The sequence below is a fragment of the Canis lupus genome, chromosome 17 (assembly GCF_003254725.2).
Source record: "Canis lupus dingo isolate Sandy chromosome 17, ASM325472v2, whole genome shotgun sequence".
In the NCBI taxonomy this organism is placed as follows: domain Eukaryota; kingdom Metazoa; phylum Chordata; class Mammalia; order Carnivora; family Canidae; genus Canis; species Canis lupus.
Genome location: NC_064259.1, coordinates 40,093,381 through 40,108,589, shown reverse-complemented (window position 1 = coordinate 40,108,589; position 15,209 = coordinate 40,093,381). Strand labels below are relative to the sequence as shown.

The window sequence follows — 15,209 nt, the reverse complement described above, 5'->3', positions numbered from 1 at the left end:
TCCAGGATCACGCCCTGAGCTGAAGGCAGCGCTAACTGCTGAGCCACCTGGGCTGCCCTAAGCCTGGTTTTCTAATGGGTTCTGATAGGGCAGGGCCTGGGAGAACAGGGCAGGATTCAGTGTTCCGGGTGGTGCTCAGAGTCAAAGATCCAGTCCACAGGGAGGGCAAGGAAGAGACCAAGACACAACAGTAGGACCCCAAACAAAAAGCCAACCCAGGGATGGAGATCATAGGCAGGGCAAGCAATGATTTCAGAAACAACATGTAGGCTCAGTGGGTATCCGCAAGGTATGGATTCCTGGGGCCAGAGTATAAAGCTAAGACACCGAAATGGCAACATGGGAGCTCAGGAATCAGCCCAGGGCTAGCAGATCTGAGTCTGTGCCCAACTCACTCCCTGGAATAAAGGTGGGCAGATGGGCTGCATAAACAGGTACTGAGGGAGACTCTCCAAAGTACCAGTCTGAAGGGGCTGGGCGGAAGCCACATATCAGGAGGCAGGACAAGAACTGATGATGTCAGGATAGAGTGAGTGCATTTGGAATGGAGAGAGGAGACAGTCCTGGAGAAGGTACTAACAAAGGCATCATTCCAGTTTGGACAGAGCCTGGGCCCTCTTTTCCCTCCTCACTCAACCCCACAATCTGGGCTGAGGCTGCTCCCATACTCCTCAGCTTGGGGACTGGGCTCAAGAAGTGGGTTTCAGGAAGTAACAATGGGCCAGCTGTGAGCCACCGTTTAAGGGGCTCGCCCTGTGGCCAAAAGCAGTTCTAAGTGTTACCCTGTAGTTACAGTTCATCTTTCCAGACTTTCCATTCTTTCTTCCTTAAATGAAGTTCTCCTTTTATAATTGTTTATCAACCACAACCTCTACAGGCGCCCAAATGACAAGTGTCTGTTAATGAGGTGGTCACTGCATGCCTATCACCAAAAAAAAAAACCACCACCACCACCACCACCAACAACAACAACAACAAAAAAACAAAAAAACTAGGCTGGGTTTTTTTTTTTTTTTCCATTCATTGGAGGAAAAAAAACCTCATCATCCATGCTTGTTGAGTACTATGGGAGTAGGGCACTTGTGTATATGTTATTCTTTGTTCAGTTGATTTATAGTACTAAGTCACCTAAATTTGGGGTTATTTGTTCCTGCAGCATAGTTTACTTACCCTGAGTTCTCATTGTTTTTAAAGATTTTCATGTATTTATTCATGAGAGGCACAGAGAGAGGCAGAGACATAGGCAGAGGGAGAAGCAGGTTTCCTGCGGGGAGCCCAATGAAGGACTGGATCCCAGGACCCTGGGACCAGGACCTGAGCCAAAGGCAGATGCTCAAACACTGAGCCACTCGGCACCCCTACTGATCCTGATTTCTATGAGAGGATAGGGGAAGGAGACCATGACAGGCTTCACAGAGAAGCCAGGAGAGAACAGAGGAAAGGACAAAGGACACTGGAGAGAGGGAATGGGGGCTCAGTCCCAGAGCTGCACAAGCCACTGGCCTGATCTCTGGTCTGGTGTGGCTGGTGTGCAGGACATGAAGGAGAGAGAGAAGGAAGAGACAAGGCTGCAGAAGGAGAATGGGGCCAGGTCGTGAGTCTTGAAAAGTCAACTAGGGAGTGGCAGGAAATAAGGAGCCAACAAAGGGGTTTGGGGGAGTGTAACCCTAATGAGATTTATATTTTAGAAAAACCTCTAGCGGCAGAATAAAGAGACCCATGTGGGAGAAAGACCAGAGACTTTCTAGAGCCTCTGTAGAGCTTCCTAGAGCTTTTTCCAGAGACCGGTTAGGAGGCAATTACTACAAGTTGGGGGTCATGAAGCCCTAAACCAAAGGTTGAAGTATAGGGCCAGATGGTGAATATCAGCCTTTGGTTGCCATATCGTCTCTGTCACAGCCCCTCATTCTGTCCTTGTAGCACAAAAGCAGCTGTAGACAACATGTAAAAAAAAGTCTGTTCCAATAAAATTTTATTTACAAAGATGATGGGGCCCATGGGTTGCAGTTTGCCTACCCTTGACTTAAAGGAATAACACAACAGCTATCATTTCTTGAGGACCCCCCAGGTACCAGGCGCTCTACAGACATTGCAGGGAGGTTACTACTGGCTCCGTTTTGCAGACAAGGAAACTGAGGCTGAGCAATGTTGGGTAACTTGCCCAACGTCTTGTGATGGAGTGTGGCAAAGCTGGGATTCAAACTCAGGTCTGACTCTCGAGCTTGTGCTCTTTTGTGAGTTCAGTGCCACCTCCTGCAGGTAGTCAAGAAGGAAGAAAGAGGGAGATATACAGGACTGTCAATTCTCAGGGCCCAGGAGAGTTTACTCATTCATTCATCAATTCATTCCTTCAACAAATACTTTGCTTCTGCCGTGTGTGAAGTTCTGGGGATTCGAAGACGAATGACAAATGATTCCCCTGGATAGCTGGGTCTAGCATTTAGACCTATAACTGGGTGTGGGGATGAAGGAAAAAATACGATTAATAAGAATAAGGAAGTAAAACATTAAAGTTGCTCTCATCCCTGCCTCCTTCTTGCCTTTATGCATCCAGAGAGCCCTCTGATCCTCTGTGATCACAGACACCCCATCCTTTTACCCTCTAGCATCAACGCAAAGGCGGATTTACTGTGGAAGTTTTGAAGCTGAAGCATCTGGGTCCCCTGCTTCCTGAAACAGGACCTTCTAATGCCCTGAGTCTAATTTTGTATTTCTTTCTTCAGAGTCGCCCTTCAGAAATACGTAAGCTTCAGGCACCCAAACGTGGATCCGCCCTTGAGCGAATGTTTTCCAGAGCCTGGTCTGTTAAATGGCCTCTGCAAGAATTACTAGGGGCTAAGGATCCTGGTCTGGGCGCGCAGGGTTTCTCTCAGGGGAACTGAGAACCTTGGGGCAGTGCTCAAAGTCACGAGTGTGCCAATCCAAAGTCGGTCTTCATTATGTCCACTCTCCTCCGCTACCACCAGCTGCTCCCCTCCGCCTTCCTTCCAAGTCAGCCCGGGGCCCTAAGGTTTCTCTGACTCAAGCTCTTTGGAATTCCCCTCAGCAACCTCTCAGTGGGCCATCAGGGCAGGAAAGGACACCTGTGGTCCTGATGGGGTGGGGGTGGGGGGAGCCAAGGCAGTGCTGGAGGCTGGTCACTCCCTGCTGCTGGACTTCCCAGGACAGGGCTGTTATATCAAGCTTCCATCCATCCATCCAAAGGAGACCAATCACTGCCGGGAAATTTTGACTATTTCACATTCACCCAAGTCATAGGTGATTCAAAACCAGAATGCTATTAGTGTGAGCACAGGAGGCATAGTTGGCAAAATAATTGGCTCTGGTCACTTGCTCAGAGTCCTGTGCCCTGCTAGGCAAATCCACAAAGCATACCAAATTATAGACTGGGAATTGGGTGAGTGAGCGAAAACAATACTGTGACTCCTTAAGGGCAGGTACTGTACCTATTTGCCCACTGTCACATCTCCAGCAGCCAGTACAGCCCCTGACCTGTGATGGGAGGTGCTCAGTAAAGTCTCTGATTAAAGAAATGGGAGCCACTGTTCTTAGGAGATAAAACAATTTCTCCTAAGATGAATTGCTGTTCTTTTGGACTAGTTGTCTCTAAATGAACAGCACTAGCCAATAGTATCAAAGCATCTTTATCCTTGGGTCCTGTGGGAGATAGCCTATAATTTCTCCAAGCAAGTCACACGCAAGCCTTCTGTTAGGGCTCTGTTACCTCCCAAGCACCCACCTTAACTGTAACATTCCAGGGCTCTTTTCCAGAGTACGTTTTAACTTCTTGTTGGGTTTGCAGGAGACTTGGGTGATACACTCAGAATAGACGCTTGTTCATATAAATTGGTGTAGATTCTACTCATTTCACTTCAGAGGGCCTCACATTTGAAAGAGGACTGCAATCACCTCCAATTTGACCTCAAACTTTCTAATTAAGTTCTTCTTTCCAGCTTGTTTCTTAACTCAGGCAAAAGACCCTCAGGGCAAAGCATCCCCTGCTGGGAACCAAAACTACCCCCTCAAGCAATATAGACTGTCCTGAACCACAAGACCCCACCTGCGATTGACCCCAAGACAATGACTTGACCTTCACTCACTAACCTTTCCTTATATAGACCTGGGACTATTTTCAGCCCTTTGGAGACAGTCTTTGAGATGCTAGTCTGCTGTCTTCCTGGTGTTGGCCTCACTAAAATAAATCCCTTTCTTGTTTCACGAGTCCTCTGTTTCTCTTCCTTTGGATTTTGTCAGCAGTGAGTGGCCAACCTGTTTTGGAATCCCTGGAGCCAGGTGCCCTTGTACCCCTGCCTCCCAGCTACCCTTTTGACTTTCCTTAGAGCAACCAATCCTCCATAAGCCCCATTCTTCCCAGGATCTCTCTTATGTAGGTGTGTGAAGTTAAGTTTACCTATGATTTTTAAACATAGTCAAATCAGGAAATACTTTCACGAAGAATTCAGTGACTTATGAAGATAAAGCAAGACAGAGTAAGGACGTTGTGGGTCTGGGGGTCAGGACACCTGGGCTCCAGATCTGGACCATATTCAGGTCACAAAACCCAAGCCCCTCTTAGTGCAGGGCTACACTAGAAGTGTGGAAATGAAGAGATACTGTCCCAAGAGTAGCACTGTGGGGGGGAAGGGAATAGTTTAATTTCAATGATGGACAGTTGTAAAATGAATTGGGAGCACTTAGTGGGGTGATTCTCCAACTGTACTGCACCACTGGGATTCCCTATGGGTGTTCTTTCAAATGTAGATCCTGGGCCCTTCCCCTTAGAAATTCTGACTCAGTAAGTCTGAAAGTGTTCTGGGACTCGGAAAGCTTAAAAAGCCCCCCGCCCCATCCCAAGGTGATTCTACTGGCTGTGGCCCCAGCAGCTTGAAGAGGTCAGGAAGTCAGTCACAAGGGCAGAGATCTACAGCTACAGCTGAGTAGAAACTCACCAGGCAGAGAGACACAAAATGGTAGGATCTTACCTTCCACTTTGGGAAAATGAAGGCCACGAGGCCTGACTGCCACAGTTTCCTGCTCTACCCAAACGGACTTGATCTCCGTTGACAACTGTCAGCAGAGGATGAAGTGTCCTGCCTTGTGGTGAAAGCAGACCTCATCTCTGGGCTCTTCCTCACTCCATCCTCCCCTTGCCCCACTTGAACACCGACGTGGACACACACAGCACACTCATCTCCCCCTCAGCCTCTAAACATGCTGGTTGGTGTCTGTGATCTCAAAAATAATCGGAATTAGAGCTGTTCCCTTCACTCTAGGCTGCGCTCCACATACCACCTTCCAGTTCCCATTTTTTTCAAAGCCATCTTCTTTACTTTTTTTTTTTTTTTTTAAAGATTTATTTAAGAGAGCGTGCGTGAGCAGGTAGAGAAGGAGGAGGAGGGGCAGAGAGAGGAGAAGCAGATTCCACACTGAACAATCCCAGGGCCCTGAGATCACTACCTGAGCCAAAGTCAGATGCTTAATTGACTGAGCCACCCAGGTGCCCCTCAGTGCCAATCTTTTATAACATAAGACACAAAAAAAGAAACAAAAGGGGTATGAACCTAGTACATGTTCATTATAGAAAGTTTCAAAACTAAGGGGGAAAAGGTCCTTTCAATCTGCATCAGAAGCTCTCAAAATACTTATCAGAACTGCAATTCAATTCATTTTATCACCAGAATGCAAACACCTCGAGGATGGGGACATGGTTTTTTCTTTCTCATCCTGTGTCCTTGGTGAACATAAAACACTCTCTACAAGTTATGTATTGAATAACATACCTCATTCATATTGTGCCCCCCTCCCCAACTGTATTAAGAATCTGGTATCTATCCAGTCTTTATTTAGAAAACAACAACGGGGGATGCCTGGGTGGCTCATTGGTTGAGCATCTGCCTTTGGCTCAGGGCGTAATCCTGCAGTCCCGGGGATCGAGTCCCACTCGGGGCTCCCTGCATGGAGCCTGCTTCTCCCTCTGCCTGTGTCTCTGCCTCTCTGTGTCTCTCATGAAAAAAATAAATAAAATCTTTATTAAAAAAAAGAGATTTTATTCATGAGAGACACGGGGGGGGGGGGGGTGGACGGCGGGGGGCGGTAGAGACAGACAGAGGGAGAAGCAGGCTCCATGCAGGGAGTCCGATGCAGGACTCCAGGATTTCGCACCCGGGCGAAGGCAGTGCTGAGCCACCTGGGCTGCCCAATAAATAAAATCTTAAAAAACAAAAAAAATGACATGATGCCATTTAGAAAAGCCATCATTTAGAAAAAGAACAGAATATATTTTGAAACTTGCTTTTTTCACTGAAAACACCACAAATATATTTCTCATTCCTTTGGGTGTGTATAAAGCGTAATCCACTTAGATTGTCTTCAGTTTTATTTTTAAAGATTTTAATTATTTATTCATGAGAGACACAGAGACAGGCAGAGACATAGGCAGAGGAAGAAGCAGACTCCTCACAGGGAACCCAATATGGGAATTGATCCCAGACCCAAGGATCATGCCCTGAGCTGAAGGCAGATGCTCAACCGCTGAGCCACCCAGGAGTCCCTTGTCTCTAGTTTTAAATATTAAAAAGAACATGGTGATAAACATCCTTGTATCTGAAATCTTTGCATGTATCGTTCAACATTCAAATAGGCTCAATGACTTGAAGTGGGACTGTGGTGTCCAAGAATGAGAAAAAGCCCATGGCTCTTAAAATCCTGTTGTGCGATGATTGTAACAATTCATGTGAATAAACATTAAGAAACAGGACTTAAAAAAAAAAATCAGTGTGTGTGAGAGGGTCTTATATTAAATAGAATGGTCAGGAAAGGCTTTTCCAAGATGACCTAAAGTGAAGCCTGTCATATGAAGAATCTGGTAGACATGCCAGAGAAGCAAATGAAAAGGCCCCAAAAGCAGAAAAGGAGACCACGCTGAAGCCAGGGCAACCCACGTTAACACTGACCCCATGGAGAGTAGCAATAGACGAGCTACAGCAGGTCCTATATATACTTTAGACCTTGGTAGTCATTTGAGTTATCATCCGTAAGGGACAGGGAATATTGAAGGTGAGCCACTGAAGGGCTTTAAGCAGAGGAATATGATCCAGTCTGTGATTCTGAATAATAGCTCTAGGAAGGAAACATCAGAATATAACAATGTTTGTTTCTGGGTGCTAAGATTATAAGCAAATTTTTAAAATGCTTTTCTAGATTTTCCAAAATTTCTTCAATGAACATTTTTATTACTTAGTTTTTTGTCTGCTTTTTGAGTAGGCTCTGCTCCCAACATGGGGCTTAAACTCATGGCCCTGAGATCGAGTTTTATGCTCTATTGACTGGGCCAGCCAGATGCCCCTAGTTTTAAAAATTTAGTCAAAAAATAAAAAAAGCTAACTGGAAATGGTACAAAGGACAGTAGACAGAAATATGATTAATGGTAAGGAGTTGAGATCACTCTGAGTCTTGAGGAGGGTTGGTAGTGGTCTACAATGGTTTGGCTGGCATGGGCATGGAGAAAGAGATGAACCTGACCAATGTTTCCTGAGTAAAACCCAATGTGACTGATTGGCCAGGAGAGGTAATGGGAAGGAAGTCTAGGAGGACGGTTGGTTTCATCTTCGGTCACTGACTAGGTTGACAGTGACGTTGCTCAACTCAATAGAGGATACAGTAAAAGTACAGACATGGTAGGGAATACAAGAGTGGTATCACAGAAGACAAGAGTGGCTCACAGCATTAGAAAGCAAGCAACCAAATTCCTCAGGTTACAAAGCTGAGGAAGAGAAGTGATAGTTCTTCCAAGGAACTTGACTATGAAGAGAAAGAAACAGGACAATAACCAGGGGGAGTATAGGGTTGGAATGTTTTTGGACAAGGGAAATGAACCAGTAAGGCTGAGCAGTTGGCAGTACAGATGTTCAGGGGGTGGTTTAAGGAGCATGATCTAAGATGGGATGAAGTGGGATCCTCAGCACAGGTGGATTGAACCAAAAGAGGGACACCTCAGTTCTGGGATGGGAGCAAGGGTGTGAAGCAGCAGGATACACATATACAAATTTCCTTGGAGGCTCACTGTGTGAAGAAGTTCTTGCTTCCTTTTTTTTTTTTTTTTTAAGATTTTATTTTTTATTTATTTATTCATGAGAGACATAGGCAGAGGGAGAAGCAGGCTCCATGCAGGGAGCATGACGCGGGACTGGATCCCGGGGTCTCCAGGATCAGGCCCTGGGCTGAAGGTGGCGCTAAACCACTGAGCCACCCGGGCTGTCCCAAGTTCTTGCTTCTTAAACTTTATTTTCTCTGTGATTAGAAGGCAAGGTTATCTATTGGGGAGGTGGATGCATAAGCAGGTGGTGAAACCAAGTGAAGGTTTATAATGATCTGAGAATGGTAGAGAGTGCTGATCAAAGACACCTACCATGGAACACGGAGGTCCAACTGCAGTAGGATGCACTAGATTTCGTAACAGCTCTCCACATCCTTTATTTTTAATATTCTGCACCCCAAGTTAGGTATAGGTGGGGAGAAATGGAGTCATGAAACTGATTCAGGACTGGGAATTTGCAGAGCCAGTGCAGCTTGAAAATGAGGAGTCTCAGGAGTCAAAGGTTATGATTGAGAATAGCTTGAGTGGACGATCGGAACCCACTGGGTCAGGAAGATAATGGAGTTGAAAGAAAAAATAAGGGCCAAATGGGAAGTCCGAGGGATTGGAGTTCTCAAGTAAAAGGATATATTTAGTTGTAGATTAAGAAAACTGGAACAGGAAGTTATAATAAAACAGGAAGTTGTATATCCCAGTTCTGGGTATGGTCATGAGGGGAGCAGGTGGTAGAAGTGTAGATGCACATTTAGACTTGAAATAAAGGCACTGCAAGGCCATGCTTGAAAATACTCAGGGTGGCAGAACTGGAAATGAAAACCGGAAAGTGTGTTCAAGGCCTCAGTGACTTGCAGGGACTGTGAGGTTAGCAGGAGAGCATACAGGTGTGAGGTAACTAGATGGCGTGAGCCTTTCGGACCCTTTCCAGGCCTCCAGGGAGGTGGCAGGAAACCAGGCAGCAGCAGAGCCCCTGGAACCACAGGGGCTCAATCCTAGCTCTACCAGTGACTGTTTGTGTGGCCAAGTCAATTAAGTTCTCTGTGCCTCACTTGGCTTATGAGTAAAATAAAGATCAAACAGCACCCACGAGTAAAGGGCCTATAACTATGCCTGCTACACGTACCAGAGCACGACTCAAGCATCTGCATCGTTATCGTTTCTCACTCGTACAATGAGGGGGTTGTGAGAATCTCTAAAGGCAGATTCTTAAAGGTTCTAGTCTCAGAATCCCTTTACACACTTGAAATAAACCCATTTCCTAACGGGTATACAAAATATTTTTTTTTTAAACATTTTAAAATATTTTTAAGACAAGAGTTTTTTCAAAACAAAAACATTTGTAGGTATGACAACATTTTCTAGTTTTGCAAATACCTTTAACTTTTGGCTTAGCTGAAGACAGCTGGATTACCTTACTTGCCTCTACATCCAATCAATTGAGATGTGCTGTTTGAAGTATATTGATCTATTAATTTTTTACTCTGAAATAATAATACACACAGGAAGTTGCAGGGAGGGCCCATGTATAGTCCCCTGGCTCCTTCCAATGGTAGCAACAACTTACAAAACTATAGGAAACTATCATAGCCAGGAAGTGGACAGTTAGCACAATTAACCAACCTATAAAGCTTATTCAGGGCCGCCCAGGTGGCCCAGCGGTTTGGTGCCTGCCTTTGGCCCAGGGCGTGATCCTGAGGCCCCAGGATCGAGTCCCACATCCGGCTCCCTGCATGAAGCCTGCTTCTCCCTCTGCCTGTATCTCTGCCTCTCTCTCTGTGTGTCTCTCATGAATAAATAAATAAAATCTTAAAAAAAAAAAAAAAAAGCTTATTCAGATTTCACCAGGCTTTCTATGCATTAACTTGTTTTACACAACATAACCAGGCCATAGTATGGAAGATGGGTTGGCGAGGTTAAGTACACGGGAAGAACTCAAGGAGGTAGGAGGAAGGGCCTGGAGGAACCATTTCTGGAGAAAAGAAATCATTTGATGGACATTTGGGTATAAGCACTTAAATTAATCTTTTTGGAAATGAAATCTCCCACATGGCAGGATAGCAAGCAGGTTGTTTTAAATTAAAGGGCCTGACCGTCAACTGGTCAACTGGACTGAGAAAATGTTTTCTTGAAACTGTTGAGGGCAGCCCGGACGGCTCAGCAGTTTGGCGCAGCCTTCAGCCCAGGGCGGGATCCTGGAGACCCGGGATGGAGTGCCATGTCGGGCTCCCTGCAGGGAGCCTGCTTCTCCCTCTGCCTCTCCCATGAAAAAATAAGTAAAATCTTAAAAAAAAAAAAGAAAATCCCAAATAATTATAATATTCTTGCTTACTCTTATGCAAAGAACAACGTGTAGTCACTCCCTTGTTTTCTTACTTTTGACCAACTGAAAACTATGGGATAACTGTCAAGATCTGATATTCCCTTGACGTTTAGACACTTACCTGTTTGTCCTCCTTAACAGAATTGGCTAACGACGCCCCCGAAACCAAAACAAACTAAACGTCTGTACTTACTCTTATTCCTTCCTGGAGTACAGTATTGTCAGTTCTCCTACCTGCTCTAGCATGTTTTTTTTTTTCCTTTCCATGTTTTGACTATTATTATTAATGCCTTAATCTCTGTGTTGAATCTATTTACAGACATAATTTACTCATCACGAAACTGTAGGGTGGTACTGTCCTCACATTTATAGCACAAGTAACAGAACTCCTGAGCGTTTGGTGCCCAGGATCACACACCCCAATACTGTAAAGTGCTTAGAAAGATGCAGCTAAGCATTCAGTCAGCGTCAGCGTTAGCTAGCCTTGTTTCTGGAAGCCCTGTCCTAGTCCTCTTTCTTCAACAGCTGTGCTGGATTTAATTTAGGCAAAAGCTCCTGAAGTGCAATGGAAATATTTCTGGTGACAAAGTCCTGGTTTAGATCCCCATTTGTTTAAAACCTTATTTGGCGGGTGTCTAGTTTATCAGGAGTTATTACCAAATACAGTCGTTGGGTAGATCTGAGTGATCTAATACCTATCCCTTTAAGATGAGCTTTGTAACACGTTTGACATCAGGAAACGCTTTAAAAACAGATTTAATTATATATGGTAACAAACACTACTTTTACCATGTCTTATGCTAAATATATTACATACGTTTTAGCACTTAATCCTCCAAATACCTACCTGTTATTATCACTATTAGTTATCATCTGTAATCATGCTCATTTTAAAGACGGGGAAATCAAGGCATAGGAAGGCGGTGATTTGCTGCAGGTCACACAGCTGGTAATGGTGTACAGGATCAAGAGTGACCTTAGCCTAGGGACAGAATTTTACACACACACACACACACACACCAAAACATCCAGAACAATTTCAGATATAAAAGCATAAGTCAAAATAACCAAAACCAAACATAGGGCAAAGAACCGGAGGTTCAGCAAGGTTAAAGAACTTGTCCAAGGTTACACAGAGGCTATCAGAACCAGAGTGCGATGGCTGATGGATCTTGCCTCCGAAGCATGGTCCGTTTCCACCAACCACGCTCCCACCAACACGTGGGCAGGGGCAGGACACCTATCTGTTGAATCAATAAGCCTGAAAACAAAGTCGACAAGGGAGAGGGTGAAAATGTAAAAGGGAAACGAAGACGGGAAAGGGGTCCCCGGGCAGGGGGACAAAAGCGGAAAATACACCCCCCCGCAGCGCAACAGTTGTGCAAGCAGCGCATTCCGGGGCAGCCGCGGTGCGGGTGCGCGGGTCCCGTGGGACACCCGGGCTGGCGGGGCCGAGGCTGCGGGATCTCCCCGAGGGGCCTGCCCCGGAGCCCCGGAGCGCCCCCCGCCCCCTCCCGACCGCCAGTCACCCGGCCGGGGGGCAGCCGGCGACGACCGAGGCCAGCCGCTCTCCCTTCGAGCAGCCGGCTGAGAGACAGTCACAAACACGAGTGCCCAGGCAGTGCGCAGCCTGTCCGCAGGCCCGCAGCCCGGTGCCGCCGCCCATGCGCCCGAGGGCCCAAGAGCGCCGCGGCTCCGGGGGGCAGCGCCCGCCTCCCGCGCTCAGCCCGGCCCGGCGTGGCGCGGCGCGGTGCGGCGGCGGGGGGCGCCCCCGGCCGGGACCCGGGTAGGGCCCAGACGGAGCAGCGGTGGCCTGGCCGGGCCGGCGGGGGGCGGGCGGCAGGCGGCAGCGGCAGCGGCCGGGCATTTCCTCTTCCTCCCTACGCGCTGCGCGGCGGCGGCCAGGCCCGGCCCAGGCCCGGCCGAGGCCCAGCCCAGGCCCAGGCCCAGCTCCGGCGCCGACCGCGGCCTGCTGGCGAGCGCGGGCGGGCGCCGCGCCTCCCCCGCCGCGACCGCCTGCCGCGGGCCCTCGGGGCGGCTGGGCCCGGCGCGGGCAGCGAGAGGCGGGGCCGACGTGCGGGCGGCGGAAGGAGGCGGAGGAGGAGGAAGAGGCGGAGGCGGGGGCGGAGGCGGAGGCGGAGGCGGAGGCGGCGGCCGGGAGCCGGGGGAGAGGGCGGGGGGTGGGCCGGGGGAGGGGAGGAGCGGGATTTGCGGAGCGCGGCGCCGCAGCCGGGAGCCGGCGGGCCCGAGAGTGACCGAGTCACGGCGGGCGCCGGCGGAGCCGCGGCGTCGGACCCGCCTCCTGGAGGAGCTCAGCCCCGGCCAGGCCCGGCCCCATTCCCGCCCCGCGCCGCCTCCCCGCCGCCGCCGCCGCCGCCGCCGCCGCCGCCGCCGCCGCCGCCGCCGCCGCGGGAGCGCTCCCCTGCCCACCCCGCCCCCGCGGCCGAGCCCGGGAGTCGAGTGGGAGTCGGCCGGCCGGCGCGGGTAGCGCCGGGACCCCGCCGGGGACACTGCAGCCGGAGCTCGGGAGGGGCCGCGCCGCCACCGTCTCAACTAGGATGTCCCGACATGAAGGTGAGAGGAGCCCCCGCCCCCACCCCACCGCCGGGCCTCGGCCTACCCCGCCCGGGCCGGGCGCCGCAGAGGGCGGCGGGGCAGCGGCGGAGACTTGCGGCGAGCCCGGGCCGGGCCCGAGGCGCCTGGCCTGGGAGCGAGCGAGCGAGCGAGCGAGCGAGGGCGGAGGACCGCGCCGCCTCCCCGCCGCCTCCCCGCCGCCTCCCCGCCGCCGCCGCCACGGCCGCCGCGGCCCTGCGCTGGGCCTGGTGCCGGAGGCGGGGCGGCCGGGCCGGCCGGAGGGTTTGCACTGTCATGGGGCGGGGGAGGGGGAGGGGAGCGGCGGGGCCCGTTACCGGCGGGAGCCCGGCCCTCGGGACTCCTACCGGACGCCGCGGCCCGCCTGGCCGGCCCCGAAGCCGCGGGCTCCGGCGCGGCCTAGCGCTCTCGCCGTCCCGGAAGGGCTCGGGGCGGCCGCCGAACGGGGCCGCGGGCGGCGGCGGGACCCCGAGGAGCCGTCCGTGGGCCCGCCGGGCGCGTCCGGTCTCCGGGAGACGCCGGCGAGCGCCTGTGCCCGCGGGCCACGGCGGGGCGGCCGGGGAACGGGGAGCCCCCGCCACCCGGAGCCCGCCCCGGCCTCGCGGCTAGGCCTCGGCGCGTCCCTGGGCTCGGGTAACCGAGTTCCCGGGGCGGATCCGGCCCGGACGGGGCGAGGAAACTCCCTGCGCGATCCCCGGCCGGAGCGGGACTCCCTCGCGCGGCGTGCCCCGTCTCCCTGGCCGGGTCTCGGTAAAGGACCGTGGGGAGGTCTGCTAATGGCCAGGGGGGCGGCTGGGACTGGTTTTTCGGGCTAACAGCGTGGTCGGGGACAGTTGCAAATGAGCAGACAGCGCTAGCCCAGTCCCAGGGCACAAAGAGAAACCTGTCTGGGACCAGTGTACAGGCGTTGAGCCGGTAAAAAAAAAAAAAAGAAAAAAAAAAAAAAGAAGTTAACTTCAATTTACTGCCATATGGTTTGGAAAAGGGGGAGGGGGGTTGTGTTTTCTTTGTTTCACTACCGCAGGTCTTTAAATAAATTTTAAAAAAGTGCTAAGTGACTTGGGGAAAAGTTTATCCTGGTAAGGTTAATGCAAGATTGTAGAAGTGGCTCGCAAGTATTGTGTACTCTTGGTTTTAAAATCCTGTAAAGGTGATGTAGGAGTGGAGAAAGTTTACTGAGTCAGATTAGTGTGTGCTTCACCCCATTTGGAAGGGTTTTCTTAAGGGAAATGCAGGCCTTAGAATTACGAGGTTGAAAAACGGAGGTTGATTAGAATTATATTGAGAGCAAGTTTCAGAATTTGTATTACTAATTGCAGTGTTGAGATTGACTCAAAGAACAGTTTGTGTCCAAGGATTCTGTATTTTAAAAGGCTCAAAACCGCCGTCTTCACTTGCTGTGTGCAAGTGTTGGACATTTTGAGATAAGGTACTTAGGCTCATAGAAGTGTTTGGCAACTAGGCCCATTTTCCCATTTTTTTTTTTTTTCCGGTTTAAATGGGAATGTATTCTCTATCTCTGTAATTTAAAAGAAGTTATTGAAGCTACCACCACATTTTGATTTGAGATACTAGAATTTATGTTAGATGTAGTTGTACGTTCATTGACCACCTTTAAGACAAAGTGAAACAGCATGGATGCAGGCTCTCATAAGAACTGGGAGAGTTAAAACTACAGAATTAGCACTGGACGATTGGATTTGAGAACCGTTCTCCTGCTTCAGAAAAACATCCAGGTAGTTCCATTCTAATTCAGAGGTGTCCTGGGAAGTTTTCTTTACCCTCCGTAATCTTTTAGAGTAAGTAAAATCCCACTGCGTGAACATTCTTGAATGTAACACAAATTCTGTAATTTAAGCCCATTTCCCCCTATTTGGTCCTGTGGAAAGGCATATGGTTATGAAACTTACATTACCTTTTAGTTACTTGAATATTACTGAACCTCAGCACATTAATAGCACACTTTTTCCGGTAACTTACATAATGCCAGATGTTTCTGAAAAAGGAACATTCCTATAATCTGTCAGTTGAAGACTTACAGTACAGTATTTGACAAGTGATTATCTTTTAAGGGGCTAGTTTATGGCCTATCGCAGGAGTGGCAGTCTCATTAAGAATCACATTTAATTCACTAGATATGTGTTTTGTGGAGTATTAGTTCAGGCTGCCATTATTTTCATCAGTAAAAATTTAATCTATCAACAA

At 49.5% G+C, this 15,209-nt stretch overlaps 1 protein-coding gene and 1 long non-coding RNA gene across 2 annotated transcripts in view; one reads left to right on the top strand and one right to left on the bottom strand.

Annotated features, from left to right (window-relative positions):
* Window positions 1-1,955: 1,955 nt before the first annotated feature.
* Window positions 1,956-12,369, bottom strand: LOC125752817 (uncharacterized). Its single transcript, XR_007403207.1, has 2 exons — window positions 11,260-12,369; window positions 1,956-10,372 (listed from the first exon to the last, which is right to left on the bottom strand). It is a non-coding gene; the product is annotated as an uncharacterized LOC125752817 (long non-coding RNA).
* Window positions 12,370-12,970: 601 nt separating this feature from the next.
* Window positions 12,971-15,209, top strand: part of KCMF1 (potassium channel modulatory factor 1) — an 81,418-nt gene continuing 79,179 nt past the window's right edge. The window contains exon 1 of the mRNA XM_049095351.1: window positions 12,971-13,772. Within this exon, the coding sequence (XP_048951308.1) occupies window positions 12,971-13,772 (802 nt within the window). The remainder of the gene's footprint in view (window positions 13,773-15,209) is intronic.